Raw genomic sequence first — 18,756 nt, forward strand, 5'->3', positions numbered from 1 at the left:
AATGTTTACCACACATGCAATTATAGAAATTATAACTTTTCATAATAGAGTCACATTTCTGACACTTTTGGATAATCGCAACGATGAGGGTGAGTGATGATAGGAATAAATTAATGAAGGGACACTCTTACATATACGTGCAGGCCAGGATTCGAACCTAGAGCCCTAGCTCTGATAATCACTCCACCACTGAGATCGGTTAGTAATCTAAGGAAAAGTGCTTGTGGATCACTCCTTCTAGAATAGACTAGATAAATTACTTGACGATGTATTTTTATACACAGCTATGGAGCTCTAAAATTAAGTGAAGTAAATTGTAACTCTATAAGTTTGAAATATTTTATAATACAGTATACATATCCAGTGAGTGCGAAATAATTATTCCTAGTTGGGATGTGCATTCATAATGGAGGTTGGAATGGTTCAAGACAGAGGATGTAGGAAAACCACCGCCACCCCCCTTGCATTAAAATTAATAGATGTTTGTTTGCGATTTTTATATTACAAACATCTGATTTCCAGTTTCATTAAATTCCAATTGAGCCAAGAACAAGGCCTTCAGATTTTTAAGTTTCGGGATTCTTATCTGTTTTTAAAAAGTGTTTATAAAATTATCATAAATTAAAGAAATAGAGAAAAAAATATTTATCCAATCTTTCCATTAGAAATATATATATATATATATATATATATATATATATATATATATATATATATATATATATATATATATAAACATGGATAGATAGATAAGTAAATAGACAAACCCAAAATTCGTAGACCATTCGACCTTCTTTTCATGATCCTTGGCAACCTGCATGGAATGTTTCTTGTTCGCAGTCGTTAACAAGTGAACTCTCATAGGACGTTGGTTGGAAGAGCCAGTTCAGCGTATGGTGTGTTTGCGCACGCAATTCTGGGTGCCGATTTTGTAATCAGTTGTCAGTTGTAGATTTCAAGTGTATAGTATCTTTACATCTTTGAAAAATTCATTGTTTTGATTGGAGTTTATTGTTCCTGATATTCTTGAATTTTGTTTTAATCCGCGATGGGTCGCGCTCGCTTGAATCACACCGTCGATTTCGGGTGAGCGCGGCAATCACCCTTGCTTTTCTGGAAAATTTCACCGCATTTTATATATATATATTTTTTTTCCTTTGAACGATCTGTTTTTATATCCCTTCTTCCTTATTACATTTTTGTTTCAAAATGTTTATTTGTTTTCAAACAGCGTAATATATCGTCCAAGTGAACAACTCTAACAGAAAGCGCATGGTACTCAAAGCTGCACTGAAGAACTCTGGGGCAGTTCCATCTGCGCTCCACAAATCTGATAAACTATAAAATTACTTATACACTTTTGGTATTTTCCTGTTAACACGACAAAAACATATAGTTTCGAAACTGTCTAGAAACAGCGTAGACTTATTGACTAAATAAGGCACAAACCTAAATAAAAATGTAACGTAATCGATCTGTAAAGCTCTGCGACACTCCTTCCATAACAATGATATCTCTCAAACTGCAGTTTACGTCATATCAGTAGAATAAGATCACTCGTGACACTACAAAAGTCAGCTAGAGCGCACCACAGTCCAAAATTTTAAATTCTGTAAAAATCGCACTTCATTAAAATTGAGAGTGAGCGAGTACGGTGCTCACCCACGACCAATCGCGGGTTAATTCTTTGCAGGCAAAATTATTACATTATACCTCTCTTGAGTATGAATTTGTATTATATTCCTTTCCTTCAGTGATAGAAGGCGAATGTTAAACAATGATCAAAGTTTCCACTGTGTAAATGTATGTTGCAACTAAGAGTTGATCTAAATCTGCTCTAGGTTAAAAACCTGCTACTTTCCTACAGGTCATACCAAGAAGAATAATCTACCTTCAATTGTTATAGATACAATTGTTAGAGAATTCATTAATTTCTTACACCTTTTTTGACAGATGGAAGCAACACAATGTCCTTGTCTGTTATATTCATATCAGAGAAAGAGCACATGCTATATCAAACAAAGCAGATCTGTTTGTTTGGAATGGCTGAATGGTCTGCTTCCCACAGCATTCCTGCCATTGACACAACCATGAATCCTCACATCAATGTACAGTCGTGGGAAAAAATACTTCCCCTATAAGACAACTGGTATTAAGGCTTTATGAGGGAAGAATTTTTGCCATGACTGTACACTAACATAAAATTACTTTCATAAGTATATATCTTTTCTATATCATATCACTGCAATGAATGAGCATGTGAAGTAATATGCCTGAAGATTAAGTAGATATATACGCTGATCAATAAACAGAATTGTGCTTTCTTATGACTGCTCCCACATTAATGTCTTAATCGCTTCTGAGTGTTCGCAGGATAAAATGATTCTGTATTTTCAAGATGAGAATATTTTAGATGAATTTTTCAAAACATTCCTTTGCAGGTGTAGAAAACTCCAAAGTCTTAATTACTCGTGCAGGCATTATATCAGCATGCAATGGAACAGGAAAGTTCGAGTCAATCACAAAAATCTGAACGTGAAAACGAGCTGCTACAAACGGGCGTTGACTTTTCTGAAAGAGTACAGCAGGAAATCCAGTCTTCATGGTCTGCAGTATCTAGGGGAAGATCAGAGATTTCTTCTTGAAAGGTAAGTATAAAATCTTAGATTAGTCTTCAATCTCACTTATTTACGTTTTTGTGTACAGATAGTCGGTGTATTTTTAAAAAAGAGAAGATGAAACATTCTAATGGTTGAAACCATTGAACTATTATATATAGTTCAATGGTTAAAACAGACATTTGTATGAAATGTTTTAACACATTAAAGGCCAACGTTTCGTTAACACGACCTTTTAAAAAACACTTTCTCCAATAACATATTGTTGAATTACTTCTAGCACGTGTATGCTGCTAGAGAAATAGTTTTATTTACAGAAGTTAATTATGTATTTTTCATCTATTAGATAGAATTATAAGTTGTTACAGTTTCCATTCTTATTTAATTGGAAATATTAGTTTTACTTTATTATAAAAATACTTATCATGACCTTAAATTTATTAAAATTTTTGATGGTATATTACTTTTGATAACATTTAAACGGAATCGTAGAAAACGTGTGAATGAAACTTTTAATGTCATTTTTCAATTATATGTTTATTATTATTATTATTATTATTATTATTATTTATTTGAAATAGGGTTACATTTAAGTTTACAGTATTTTTACACAGATTATCTTACTATGCAAATAGCTTTTTACCCTACATGAATTATTTTGTTAAGCTATACAATTCTGCTAAATGTTTATAAATGTATAAAATATAGAAAATTATAAGTGTACCTATATAATTGAAACACTCAAGGAATAAAACACACAAGAAATAGAAATTATGTAAGTATATGTGACGGAGGCAATGAGGTAAATGAGGCACGGTTTCAATATTCATAGATTAACATCTCCATTTGTTGTTTAAATTTGGCCAAATTCCTCTCCTTTCTCCAGGCTACTGGCAGTTGGTTCCTCATCTAGTTATACGCATTAGGTATTGTGTCACTTTTTAGAAAGAGAATCAATAGACTATGACTACCTTACTTTTGCAACTGTTTGTTAGTGTCCACCCTTCTGAAAGATATAATGTAGCAAAATTCTCCCTCTGTGCAATGTATTGTTTCATGAAGGCATGTGGGGTGAAGTCACTAGAGCTCGACACATTCTCGATAGGAGGTGACGTTTCTAGCAGCATACATGTGCTGGAAGTAATTCAACAAAGTGTTACTGGAGAAATATTTTATAAAAAAGCTGTGTTAACGAAACGTTGGCTTGCCTTCTTTAGCCATGAGGTCGCCCCATATACACGTATGAATATATGAACCCTAGCTTATTCAGTATCATTGGTGCAGAGCTCGATATATAAATTTTCACGAAACCGCTTAGCTTTCGTTAACATTGTTTTGTCTTTTTTATCTCTGATTATTACAGCGACGAGATTAACGACCATTGAAATGATATGCTGTATTAAAAATTAATAATATTTAATGTAACACACATTGAACACAACGCCTCTTGAAATTTCTTCTTTTAAAAATTTAGACAGATGAAAATCGTAATTGGTTGTCAGCTCTCCCGAAAAGGGAAAATATGTTTAAATGTTTAATACTTGTTTAAAAATAAATTTGTGCAAGTGAAAGATATTTCCGTATTGTTATTTTGCGTGTGATCATGGGTTGAATTTATTCTTTGACTGACTTGAAACTTTACTGTTGGGTTAATCAAGGCAGGCAAGAAAGGACGACAATAAAACACTGAAAAATGGAAATTCAAAAAAATAGGAATACTGCAGATGGAGTGTTGGTTCCAGTTCCAGCGCTCCCTCGTATCTCCAACTCAGGCAATATAGTCGTCGCCATACTCTGCTAAACCACCTTCGCAACAGCACATATCTATGTGTAGGAGAAGCTTATATGAATGCAATAATATGTACTATTAAAGACTATGAATAATTTAATCCACACTGATAAGAAATATGTAGTGAAATATCTAAAAATAAGTCAAACGGACCAGAACGAAACGCCGTTCCGGTCCCCTCCGGTCCATTTCGAGCCCTGCATTTACCGTTAAAATTCCCACTTGAGATTGCTTACACTGGAAGTCAAACCCCGGGCTCCAACATGGCGGTTTGATACACTACCAACTGGACAGGCCCCTGTAGCAAGGCATTTTATGGATGGAAACAGCGGCGTTTTTTACGATTTTATATATGGGAATGTTATGTTAATTTATTTTCTATTTTATAGTACTGACTATTAATGTTCTTTGCTTTCCACGCAAGGAGGTGCATGTGATTCGCTATTGTACGCATCCTAGCAATACCGACGTTCAAATCTATCTAAGGTTTTACGAATGTAAGGAAACTTTCTTGCATTACTGTTTTTTATTCATTTATGGAAATTCGTCTTCTTAAGGCATATGAATTCGCTTAAGTGTATTTCGATCAATTTGACAAAGTCTGATGGCGATCTGGATCGATACTGTTTATTGTGCCATCTGTTAAATATAATTGCACATAGTTGCTTGTTATATTTTTTTAAACATTGTATATAGTTTCCTAACTACATACAGTTTTTGCAAGAAATTAAACACACCTCGTCTTTTTTGTTTACTTTCGAGAGACATATTTTAGAAATTGAAACCTCTAAAACGAATTTCGGAAAGAGATTAAAATTTTAGTTCGTATTAATTTATATTTTGAAGTTTTGACCATGTGAGTCAACTTTAGTGGTATGTATAGATAATAATAATTTGATTTATGAATATTTTATGGACTACTGAAGCCCCATAATCCTTTGAAATGCGCCATTTACATCCAGATATGTGCTACAGACCAGACGGAATAGTTTGTCTTCAAATCGAAGCATATGTACACATGTGTATTACGTTACCATTCTTTGCTATTATTAATTCCACAGTGCATATGTCTACACGGCAAATGTGAAAAAATGGAATTAAATGTAATCAAGTAATTTATAGGATGTAACGAAACTATTTCAGACGTTCGTCCGGCAAAAATTTGTATTAGACAACACAACCTGTCTCTATTGACCCTACATTGTCGAGTAAGGATATAATTAAATCTTACAATATTTTTATTCGGTTATGATTTTATTTTTCAAAAACCATCTTTTCTTCAGCAACCGTATTGAAATTAATCTATTTGCCCCTTCGAACACTCTTCCAAAAATGAAGCCTCAGTTTTAAAATTGTGAACTTCAAAATTCCAATTCTCTCCAGAATTTTATCCAAAAATCTCCTTCCCTTGCAGGGTGTGGTGGGTGTCGGCACTGTCGATGAGCTTAGTGGGATGTTCCTTCATGATCAACAGCGTGTGGATGAAGTGGAACGCGTCTCCAGTGATGGTGAGCTTCTCCGAGCGACCGACCGCCGTCTGGGACATCCCCTTTCCGGCGATCACCGTCTGCAGTGAGAACAAGATCAGGCAATCCAAGTTCAACTACTCCCGTATCCAGGAGAAGATGTTCACGGGGATGAGCTCTGCGGAAGAGTGAGCACACGTGTCTTTGGAAGTTGTATGTTTTTCGCCCAGATATTACCTTCGACCAAACGATGCCTTGGTCTACGCAGATTCGATTAGCCTACTGTATCTTAATTTTTGCGACTGGCAACTCAAGCAGAAGCAAAAGCCGCATAAAATCAGCTACGTGTTCAGAAAAACTGAAATTTTAAAGATAAAAAGGTAAAGTGCTCCCCTGTGCATAGCACCACGCCATGAAGGCGTATAGGGGGTGTGGAGGTAACGCCCCACACTTTCTTGATCCGGTCGTGAGTGGGGGTGATGTGATCACAATCCCCCAGGTACCCATGTCATTCGACGCTGGGTGGGCGCCGGGGCCGCTTCTAACGTTAGAAAAGTTCCCGGATTTGAACAGGCCGGGGAATTAACAATTGCAAGAAAGACGTAGCACATACTTCCAGCATTTCGTAAATCCGAATACTCCTTGTATGGCTTTCAGAGGTCAGAATCGCTACAGGAGAATCTCAACAGCATTTCATAACATTTATAATATCTTTGAAAATATTTCCCAATTTCTTGTAATTTTAAGATACTTCACTGATTCAAACATACAAGGATATTGCCTACCTTTCTACCTATTATCCAAATGTAGAATAAATCCTGTATGTACAAACATGCATGAATGCATATGTATATGCATATACTGTATTACATGAGTTGTAAATAAGTAAATATATTCAAAACATTTCTTTGATATATGTATTAATTTCGGAAATATTTATCAAATATTATTATCCATCTGGTACAAGCAAATATTGTGAAATATTATTGAGCATCTCGCTAACATTCATAAAAGAGATTGAAATGTATTTATATAAATCGCTCATTAAATACAGACATTCTTAAACATTACGAAAATATATAATTATATTTCGAATTTTGCATACACGTGTATTAGAAATTTATTGTAATGAACGAATGATATTAGTTTAACCCATTTGCAGGAGTGTGAAATTTGGATACCTCGCTCTCTGGTGTTCAGGCATGAAGCTGGTTCCATTAGAACGAACGTACGGCAATGAACTCTTCGACTTCCTTTACGAGGTAATGTTTTCTGTTTCGCACGGTCTGTCGTTATATTAGGTCGTTCAAATCAAATGATAATTATGCTACATAAGGGGTTCTGGTTTTTATAAATGTTTCTGCACAACTTACTTTAAGGCCCCCAAGAGAAGCATGCATACATCGCACTCTATTTCACACACACACACACACACACACACACACACACACACACTACGTACACACTCAACACACAAGGCAAATAAAGATAGCGAAAAATTAAATATGAAAGATTGAGACTAGTGAAAATGGGTCTCTACATCTGCGGTGCTTAGATTTGGTGTATTAAGAGTCTATGTTAATCCTGTAGATCTTACTCCAAAGCAAAGGATAAGTAACTCAGACTCTTTCTCTTAATTGTGTCTGAAATCAAATTTTAATTATCTTTGAAATCATCACCCTGAAAATATAGGAAAATATGTGTAACACAACAAAGTTGTGGAGGTTTTTTCCTACACGATTTTCCTAATTTCAGGATGGCCACCGTTTCTGAAAAGAATGAACACAAACAATTTTTAAGTCTCTAACAGATGTAGAATAACTAAAATCAGAAATTTTCTAGCCCTCAAAATCCCTATAGATCCTTCATAGTACCTCCACTATTGCGTAGGTGGGAGATGATAAACTTTGAGTAAAGAGCGGGTATAAGCGGCTACAATGCTACCTGCATGCGTTCCTGCGTTAAGTTTTAAAAGGAGGATGGTTGCCAATACATCTTATTGAAATGAAGAATTTCTTGCACATTTTGTAAAATATTTCTCTCTCAGTTACGCAGATAGCTTCTAACACATAATAGGCTTATACGCTTATTAACACACCATACATGCACTCGCGTGTGTGTTTCTTTTCCACTCTTAACTTGTAACTTCTTGTTAAACGTATTGCAAGGGAGCTCACTTTCTTTCTCTATCATTAGCATATTTTTGTTCAGCAAGGAAATATTCTGTGAAAAACAAGCTCCTGAATAGGTCGTGCCAATCAGTAATGGAATATCCTAATTACTTTTTATTAGTGGGTTCCAAAAGAAGGGGGGGCAAGGTGCAAAATGTGTGGGGGTTGCAAGGACAGTTTACTTTCCTTGCCAAAGGTTGCAAAAAGTGTGAAGGCAACTGACCCCTTCGGCCCCCTAATCACCGCCACTGTTTTTTATAACTGTAGAGAAAACTACTAATTGACCGTCTGAAGGAGAAACATTAACATCTAACAAATTGTGCGTATGCACCAGGCTACAGAGAAACACGGAGAAAATTACATCCATAGAACCTTAATATTCAATAATATGGATGGAATTTCTTTCACACACGCATATCCATAACAAGATACAACGTGTTAAAAATTATATTCATTAATTAATTCCTCATTTGATCCGAATGAAACGAAAAAGCAATGTTCCGTATGCTCAACTTATCCTCCCATGCATCAATATTTTACATCGGGTACCTGCTCTTCTGCATGTTTCTCAAATCTACCACAACTTTCCTTCTTTCATCATCCTTAAGTATATGTCTAAAGTTCTGCATAATTATAGTTAGTCGTTTCTGAGGCAATACCTTGTGAGCTTCCTTTGATGCTGAAATATTTGTTAGTCCTGTAAGTATTTGCTTTGCAATTTACGTTGATCTTTATCCAATGATAAATATTTTGAAATCACAGGTTTTAGCGACTAAATCTCCTTTGATTAATTAGTTATTTCTTGTTTGAAAGGTCATAGATGTTTTCTCTTCTGTTAGGGAATGTTCACTCTACAAATACTGTATCGGCGTTAATGTTACGTAGATTCTGTTCTGTTAATACCACGATGCTCATGAAGATAATTACGTTTATATTAGGGTGGATCAAATGAAAACGGAACAGTGGATGTATTGGGTTATATTTATGTGTGTGTGTGGCGACAACCCCGTGTAGAGATAGAGCGGGAGGTAAGGAAGGAAACTCCTACTGCATAATGGACTTGCCCTAGATAGTCGCACGTGAGCACGTTATATGCGTAGACGGTCGGGCAGCAGTATCGTCCGCGAAGGCGAGCAGGCAGACAAACGAACGACAAAGCCAACAGTGGAGACATCTTAGCTCTCCACCGCCGAAGATGTCCAAGATGGTACAGAGTAGGCAAAGTGATGCTGACATGTTTTTTCGATCATGAAGGACCCCCTCTCCCTGAGTTCCTGGACCATGGTGAAACGATTAACACTGCTCCTTACTGTAGTCAGTGGCGTGTCCAAAGGGCGGTTGGTGGGAGTTATAATCCCCACCTCCCCTAAGGCCAAGTTATCCTAAAAAGAACGTCAAAAGCAGGAAGAGATGCAAAATGAGGAGACTACTAAAAAAAAGTATACGTAACCCCTCCCTTTCAAAAATTGTGGGCACCCCACTGACTGTAGTACCTTCCGCCGTTGGCGCGCAGCAATCAAGTCAAACGGCCCGGCCTGTTGTCCTCTGGAGTGGTCTTGCTACATAACAACGCGCGGCTACATACGTGAGCTGGTACAAAGAAGACGGTGGCGACGTTTGGGCGTAAAGTATTGGAACATCCACCGTATAGCTCTGATCTATCGCCATGCGAGTTCCATATATTTGGTCCGCTGAAAAAGGCAATGACGTCAAGGACAATGTTCGCAACTGGTTCCGATCTCAGACGAAGGAGTTCTACGAGCAGGGTATTCACCGCTTGGTTAAACAGTGGGACAAGTGCTTGTGTAAATTTGGAGATTACGTTTTAAATAAACCTTGTTGATTTCACTCTGTGGCCCTGTTTCGTTTTCATTTAATTCATCCTCACATTATCAACACAAATTTAAATTTATTTGTTAATATAAATGAGATCACATTTCCTACTATAATATTTCTTTCATTTATGTAAATATTAGGGTTACCAAATCACTATCCCAAAATGTAGGATTTTAAGTCAAAATGTACGACACAAACCATTCGAAGTAAATAATACACATTACTAGAACCTGTTAGCAAATAATGTAAAAATTGACACATTTTCAGTTTTAAAAAGTAATTATCTTTTTTAAAGATTTCTTAGATACAAAATTCCCAAATAATCCCCAATCTTACCACAGGTGTTTTCTCTGAGGAGCTAATTTTTGTTAAAATTTCAGATATAGTCAAAATATATTTATGGAACTCGCAACTCTGTACCAGAGTTTGGTACTGAACCATGATGTTTCCTTTGATTACTCTCTCTTCGACCAAAGAACTATTTTCTTAATTGAAATATGTGACGCTCAAAATGTAGGATTTTTTTTTTTTTTTTTGTTTTTTTCTAAATCTTCCCGGACACCGCACATTAGGCTAAAATGCAAGACATTCCCGGGAAAAGGAGGACGTCTGGTAATCCTAGTAAATACTTTATTTGACAGGTAGGATACGAATGTAGCAGCACTTTTCCTTCGTGCACGTGGCGAGGGAAGTCCCTCAATTGTTGCGACTACTTCTTCCCCATCTTCACGGAGGAGGGACTCTGTTTCACATTCAACATGCTCTCCCCGGATGAACTCTACACTCCACAAGTGTAAGTCTACTACGTTTCATCTGTAATATCTTCCAAGCTAGGTTGAAGGGTTCATTTCATAGTTACAGAAAAATTTGCCTTTCTCAATCTCAATCTATAGGAAGGGAGCTGCTCTTTGGAACGCGGCTGTTTTGCACGGATCAAATATTTGTTCAACGATCCATCGTTGAGTAATGTCATGTCTTTTCTGGTGTATTTTCATACCGTGTGCAACGTCACCTCAGCACCGTTCCTTACGTACTTGTATTGTCTGTTACCGTACAGTTCTTATGATCTTTCTAGAGGGTAAAAATTAAAAAGTTTTGAGTGAAAGCGATCTGACCATTAACAAGAAAACTTTGAAACAGTTAAGAAATTGTGTTTTGTTGTAGTAGAGTGGATACACTTGAGGAACAATTGATATCATTCTTGCCTTTCATTTCTTATAAGGTGGAAGGTGTTCGATTCACGCAAAAATATTTTTAAATAACGGTGAAAATGAAGAAAACAACAGTCACCTCTCGCATTGGGGAGAAAAACTTCATTCTCTCCCCGACTAAAGAAATATCTAGCTGTCTATTTAGCGCTTCTTACAGGATGATAAATCGAAGTCTAAAATTAACATTTATTGCCAGTTTAATATTCCACCTTGCTCAAATCAAATTCAAATAATCAAGTCAAATCTCTTGTGTGTGCTGCGTCTTACCCCTCAATTAGCAGGCAGATTCGATTAGCCAGTCTTAGCCGACGTAAACAGATTTTGTATTTTAAAAAAATTGAAGTTATCTTCTCTGGAAAATAATTTACAAATTATCGTATTGTTTACTCGAAAATTGTATTTCATTAAATTTTCTGGCATTTTCTATTGAAAGACCATAATTGATCGCATGCCCTCTCTTCAGGCACAGAAACATAAATACAACATGGGTTCATTCGACAGGGTGGAGCAGGGAGGGTGGCTACCAGACTCCCTGTAGCTCCAACATGGACTACCCTTGGAGGACGCTCTCCCTTGGAATGTCCGCTGGACTTGGATTTATATTGGACATTACTCCTAGAGACATGGATGTCGCGTGTACTTTTGATAATTCTGGATTTAAGGTAAAGTTTATGATCAGGTATCTATTACGTTCTTACAATCAGGTGTCAGGTGTCCTGGCTTTCTCAGGACAGTCCTTTCTTTTAGGGGCATGTATTGCGGTTACTTGACACCAAATCAAGGAAGTACAGGAGTCGGTGTTGCACCTTGTAACCAACCAGACGAGCGAGTGCAGAGAGAGCCAAACTAGACGGGGCTATAGATACATCAACTTTTTTTTTCTGGAAACGTGTAAATTTATGTTGTATTGAACTTGCAATGCATGTTTTCATGTAAATGAAGGTTTCTTACTTCTTAAATAGTTTGAAACAAAATAAAATTTTCAGGTACAATTTTAACTCATTGCAGACCTTGATTTGTCAATAAAACTTAGTTAACCCAAAATAACCTTTACTCTTTTGGAAAAACCTTGGATAAATCGTACTTTGGGTGTTTTAAGGTTTATTTTCTCTGTCAGATCCTCCTGCACAGCCCGGACTCCTTTCCCCAGATAGAGCAGCAGTTCTTCCGCGTCCCTCTGCAGAAGAGCGTGGTTGTGGTGGTGAGGCCAAAGGTGATGACCACCAGCCAAGCTTTACTGAGCTACGCACCAGAACGGCGCCTCTGCTACTTCCACTCCGAGCGACCTCTAAGGTATTTCAAGATCTACACACAGGTGAACTGCCAGCTGGAATGCTTGACCAATCATTCCCTGGAATTATGCGGATGCGTTATGTTCTACATGCCCAGTAAGTAGCATTTCTAAGCATTGCATTTAGTAGCTATAAAGTCAGATCTAATCTACGACACTGGCCATGGATATCTTTACTATCCCTAACAAAACAATTCACCTTGATCTGTACTGTGTGGAGATATGTCTCATTCACGCCGATACCATTAGACCCACAGTTTTAGGATTTCTCGCAAATTTGATGGCTTTTTGTAGTGTTCCTTCTGTTTTAAGCAGTCCCAACCTCTGATTATGAATGAGACATCCAAAACAGGGACAATTATTTCCCGCCCACTGGATATGTAAATGTTTTTAGAGTTTCGATCCCAGTACCGTAATTTTACCGTCTTTTACACGGATGGGTTGAAGTCAGTCGAATCAGTTAGTAGCGCCTTCGTTGTGAACTCCTAAAATTCCCATTACTCTTTACATTCTGCCTGTTTCATGTAATACTAAAGGTACTAGTCGGATCAGTGTAAACAATAACTTTTTTGTAGGACGTACACGTCAGCAAAGCACAGTGCCTTTTGGCATAAAATATTTTTGCTGAATTTCTGCTGATATGCTTTAACAATTGGGATATACAGATATTTAAATTTTATTATTGTGATTAAAATTGCTGTACATCTAAACTTTAGTGAAACAACTTGACACCTTACTTATCTTTTGGTAACTGTTTTTGTAATAACAATCTCTTGAATATAATGACAATGTGTATTCCAATTGAACCTTTACTGTAGAACTAGACCAATACAATCAAACATTTCTGGAGCGCCCTGTAGAGCAATATTTCTATCGGCTTCTTGGCAGTCCCAATCCGGTCTAAAATGCTGTAAAATGTCATATTAGACTGCGCAGTAGGACTTATCTCATGGCTTCGCATTGAGACTATTTTCATGCTAACTATGGTGAAAGGTTTCACCAGGATGTCAGTAAAATGTAGCACCGTTCTCAGGATTATGGACTGCAACCATTATAGCATATTACTGCTGGATACTTATAACGTCAACAACCAGGAGCCACATACAAGAGGAGCTTGCAGGAGAAAGGAAACAGTAAACATTAGTAAAGTATATTGCTGCCTTTTTTCTTTTGTTGGAATTTATTATGCAAATGCATGTTCTATTGAGTCTGTGGAAACTGCATTCGCATGCAAATGGTGTTTTTTGCCAATATACGTATATTTTAAAATTTGTGAAAAATTCTGACGTAATGTCAAAAATGGATTAGATATGCATGATCAGCAAACTGGGAATATTTTAAAAACACTTACCATTCCCAAACCTGTTATCAAAAAGTCATTGGTAGAGCATCGTTATTTGACGCCCAAAACCAAAATGAAAAAAAAACTCACATAGGGTGCCACCAACAAATTACTTTGCACAATACATCGAAATCACATTCATGCGACTCTCTAACCACATGCATGCCACAAATGAAAACTGATTGCAGTGCACCAGTAAGAAATAAAAATAATTTCGTGGCAATTCTATGACGTGGACATACTCTTGCTAATACTGAATCTTGGATATATACTTTACTCTTTTCAGGAAACAGCTCTACAAGAATTTGTTCATATCAGAAAGAAGCATGCCTTAACTTTCTACCAGGTAAGCAGTTCCAAAAGTGAACAACACTCGAAGAAGGTTCATTTCCTAAAAAATCAATTTGTGTAATTCCATGAAATACAAGGGGGAGTTGACTAAAACTCTTAATTAATATCAATGATTACCGATTATTGCATGTAGTTTCTACTGCTGATTCAATGTCTACATGCAAAGCCGGCTCTATGTTGGGATAAAAATAATGATTTGGTTATGGTTTATTACAGGATTAAATGACGCTGGTGCTTCCAATTAAGCAACTATTTTGATTTTTCCTGATTTTTTTGGCATTCACAAAAATATCGAACATTACTGAAATTATATTCAAAGAAAGCATTACATAATAATAATCATGTTCAATTAAAATAGTTAATATACACTATTCGTTAAATTATGGAATGAAGTGAAAATATTATTTTATGTGAAACAATGTAAATTTACTACACCGTGAAAATTCAATGAAAATGCATTAATTTCCCGTCTCATGATTCACTGGTCGAGCCTTCTCGAGTCTCTAATTGCAGAGACTTGTTTTCGTTCGCTTTCTCCAGAGATTCCCTGAATAGAGTGTAGAGTGAAATATAACAATTAGCTGCACTTGAATCAAACGACGATCTAGAACAAAAACGTAAAATATATTATTTATTTCAAAGGAGGAGTTCGAAGACGTGGTGACACCTCATACAAAAAGGATGGAGTGAATGACTTGGGCCTGGACTGCAACTGCCTTCCAGGGTGCACAGAAATCGATTATGATGTAGAGATGTCTCTTTCCGATCACAACTGGATGGATTTGCTCAGATGCCATCACACCAACTGCTCGAAATTTGACGAGTGAGTATTCGTCGTATAACATTAACATCGCTGGAAATACTTGTTGTTCTTTAAATATATCTAGCAGGCAGAACAAACTCTGGGGAAACATGTGAACGCAGACGTGTGAAATTAAATTAAGGTGTTTTCAGTGGTTTGTACTTCTTTATTTATTCCACGTTTTAACACATGTGCATCTGTCTTTGTGAAGAACAGAGAGTAAGTAACACTATGCTAGAATATATTAGAAGTTTTAAAAAATCATAAGATCAATCATGTTAAACTTTCACCATCCAAAAATGAGGGTAAAGTTCAGTTCGGACTATATTAACCAACACATCGGGAACAGTTTATAAGAGTCAGAACTCTCTTCAGAGAGTGTTTTCATGATGAAAATAGAGTACTGTAAATATTTCGTACCATACTTCTTGTCCATTTCATTCCACTCAAAACCTTCTTTATATCACTTCACAGCCCTCTACTTAAACACTTCCTGGTTTAAACTGTGGTTAACCCTCAAGTCTTTTGAGGTTTCAAGAGAACCGTCTTGAAAGAAAATAAACTATAAAACACTCAAATTAATTTTGACGCATTTTTGGTACATAAACTGACACAGTTAAACATGTAATTTTAGTTTGTTTGGAATGATCGTGCCTGATCTTCTCGGTTAATGCATTTTAGTGTATCGGGAACAACATCTGCTGAAAGTAGGCTACCTTTCAAACATTTCTATATGTATTTTGATGCACAAAAGTGCATTATTACGAGTTTATGCACTTTTGTGTGTTACTGGATTCAATATACTTATGTCAATTGACATATTTTTCGTTCTGTGTGTACTTTCTGGATGTGTAAAGATGATACCATGTAAAAAAGAACGATTAAAAATTTAGCTGCATTGTCTTGTCACCTTTTCGGTGATTTCATTAAGGAATATTCTGCGAAAAACTATTAATAGTGTGGGTGCCAGAGTGGCATACTTGCCGTGGAGTATGTGTTCAATGCTATGAATGATTTTCACAGATTTCACTATGTGTAGATTTCAGATCCAGCCTGGCATCATTGAGAATTTTAAGAAAATAAAGATAACATCCAATTTCGTTATATATAACACTCCCCTCCCAGCCAACATATTCTATCCTCTAGTCCAAAGTAGACAAACCTATCAATTATACTTTCATTCTTAAATACAAACACTTAATTCACAATTCTTTAGTAAAACTAGAAATATTGCAATGGAGATGTTTGGTAAAGGTTACTGGTGGTCGTGAATGTTTGAACTTCATGTTAGGTGTATTTAAATAAAATATACATATTAAAAATTAAATATTGTATAATAAATAATATATTAAATTTAATACTATTAATGTAAAATTAATATCATATCTGTCAATTAATTAACGTTTGTTTCAAATTCCCTGATCGTAAAAAAGTAGGAAGAAAACGCTGTCATTCATTCCGACTGCCATATATTTCTGTATTTTGAGTTTTGTTTTAAGACCACTTTATGCACAGATGGTTAATCGGGACTGAACCTACAGTTTAAAGTTGAACCCGAACCGCTGTGCAATGTGCCTCCACCGGGTACTAAACCCGGGAATTACCATCTTGAATATTTCAAAATGTGATTCAACATGTCATTCAGTGGATTTTACATAGGAGGACGTGGGATACAACGCATATTTATTTTTTATGTACATGGAAATAACTATTAAATATAAAGAAACATTCATTTTTCTACAAAAATCCATTCATTTAACCCTTTTTTACATATACAGATGATTGAAACTAACAAACTTGTATTAATCAATCGAGACGTAATATATCCCTATTAGACTAAAATCTAACACTTTTTTATGGCAAGTTTCCGATGCTTTTCAGTTTCTGTCACGTTTATTTGGAAGTAATTTTTATGACGAAGTTACAAATGTATTTTCTAGATTGTAGTGAAAATTATTTAGAATTAAAATGTATACGTATGTTTAAAGATCGATGAAAAAGTAACTGTAGAAGCAATTGGAACTGATTTTCAGAATATTGCATTTGAGTAAAATATATTTGATTCAGATACTTCGAAGAAGTGTATTTCCTTCAGCTTCAACTGACATATACATACATACCCATTGCAATGTCTATCTTCCAGAACAGCGTTCGTGAATTTAGCAATATTCTTCAAGGAGATGCAATTCCTGTCAAAGCAGAGGAATGAACTCTATGGGCAAACAGATTTCCTAGGTAAGCAAATAGAAATCATCATTTCGTCTAAGTACTTAAAAGTAATCATTAGTAGTTGCATTTATAATGAATAATGTGACATTTTAGATGTCAAGCTTTCACTGGTGTAATTAAAATGGTATAAGATACTTAGGTTCACCTGCACGTATTTTGATACTCAAATTTAATTCGCAGCAATTTTACCGGACATATTTGACGTTATATTGTGAGTAGGTTTGAGTTCCACGTGATCTATAAACAGGTCTCAACTTCAGTTGTATATATGTATGCATACCACTTAGAATATTTTTAATGGACGTTAACAATCTACAATCACGCGACTTTTAGATACGTCCGATTACTGACAGGTGCCCAGTTACAGTATTATATCATGATTACACATTGCAAATATAGCTTCAATTTGATCATAATATGCAGTATAGTGAAAAAGATAGTATCTTAACTGTATCCATATTTTGTTTCATTACAGCGAATTGTGGAGGAATTTTGAGTTTGTTTCTAGGCTTTAGCTTGCTGAGTGGGATGGAAATCGTCTACTTTCTACCAATCAGACTACTCTGTAACTATATCAAACAGAAGAGAGAACCAATCAGGGTGAACCTTAGAAAGAAAAGGAAACACACCCAAGTTATCCCTTTCTTACCTTAACGGTTAGATGTTACTAATTAATAATGAAGGTCCTAATTAGATCTAATAATTCTAAATTCGATGTATAGAAATCACAATTGATGATGTACGTATTTTTATAATTTGGATATCTCAATTATATTATTCAGATATCTATCATTTCGGATATTCGGATCAATCTAATTATAAGGATACTCTTCAACAGTGTATATCTGAATTATTTTCAAATTCGTATACCCATACCAATGGATTGGTTATTCAATACATTCAAGCAGATTATCGGAAACTCAATATTATATGAAGACAAATATGTATGCAATGGCAGCGATAAAGACCCCGAAGACCCTGTGGTGTTAGAGAGGGGATGAGTTAAAGAAGACATTCAAACAATTGTTCATGTACTACAGTAATTAAGACGCCTTTGTTGTTAGCGTTCACAATTTTGTATGCTTAAGAGACAAGATCATTTCAAATGGAGGAGTTAAAGCCCCTTGTTCAGTTTTACAGGCTCTTTGAAAGTCGATATCGCCGGTACTGAAAATAAGCTATTTATCTGGACATCGCCAACTTAACTGCCTGGATCTCAATGTGTACAGATGTATCTTGAATAGGAAATGGTGGACTCTAACTGGCAGATTGATTGGTTGATTTGGTTTATATTTCTTTGCTCGTCTGCCACTTTGGGCGAATCGCAAAGATGAGGTTGATTAATGATATGATGATATAGGTGATGGAACTACCACAATAAAACACTTGGTAAGACCTGGATTCAGGGAACCCACGTGTATTCGGCGCTGTGCTAATCACACTCCCACGGAGGTCTGTAACTCTAATTGGCAGGGACAAATCCCGTGACATTTCTCCAGCAGACCACACACCACCGACTGTCGGGAGCAGTGCCAGGATAAACGTTTCGAACTTAAGTATATTGGCTTGTAAATGTAATAATATGAAAATGGTGTGGACAGTACTAAGGGCGACCAAAGGATGTTTCTCCGGGAGGGGTGGGGGTGGGGA

The 18,756-nt window shown here is 36.0% G+C and overlaps 1 protein-coding gene across 1 annotated transcript; it reads left to right on the plus strand.

Moving 5' to 3' along the window:
* Positions 1-1,048: 1,048 nt before the first annotated feature.
* LOC145992426 (pickpocket protein 28-like) lies at positions 1,049-17,760 on the plus strand. The gene is made up of 11 exons (XM_083128811.1): positions 1,049-1,086; positions 2,442-2,648; positions 5,822-5,915; positions 7,036-7,101; positions 10,522-10,673; positions 11,555-11,753; positions 12,209-12,479; positions 14,011-14,070; positions 14,718-14,898; positions 17,021-17,112; positions 17,582-17,760. Exons 1-11 carry the CDS (start codon positions 1,049-1,051, stop codon positions 17,758-17,760), a joined length of 1,539 nt encoding a protein of 512 aa, XP_082984937.1.
* Positions 17,761-18,756: the final 996 nt, after the last annotated feature.

Source organism: Lepisma saccharinum, chromosome 9, assembly GCF_977018435.1.
Source record: "Lepisma saccharinum chromosome 9, izLepSacc3.1, whole genome shotgun sequence".
NCBI lineage: Eukaryota > Metazoa > Arthropoda > Insecta > Zygentoma > Lepismatidae > Lepisma > Lepisma saccharinum.

Bases quoted from the DNA above. Each gene is read 5' to 3' on its own strand.
- LOC145992426 (XM_083128811.1), top strand. From the start codon at position 1,049: ATGGGTCGCGCTCGCTTGAATCACACCGTCGATTTCGG. The intron at 1,087-2,441 runs GTGAGCGCGGCA...ATTCCTTTGCAG, and splicing joins AATCACACCGTCGATTTCGG to GTGTAGAAAACTCCAAAGTC. The intron at 7,102-10,521 runs GTACGGCAATGA...TTTATTTGACAG, and splicing joins CTGGTTCCATTAGAACGAAC to GTAGGATACGAATGTAGCAG.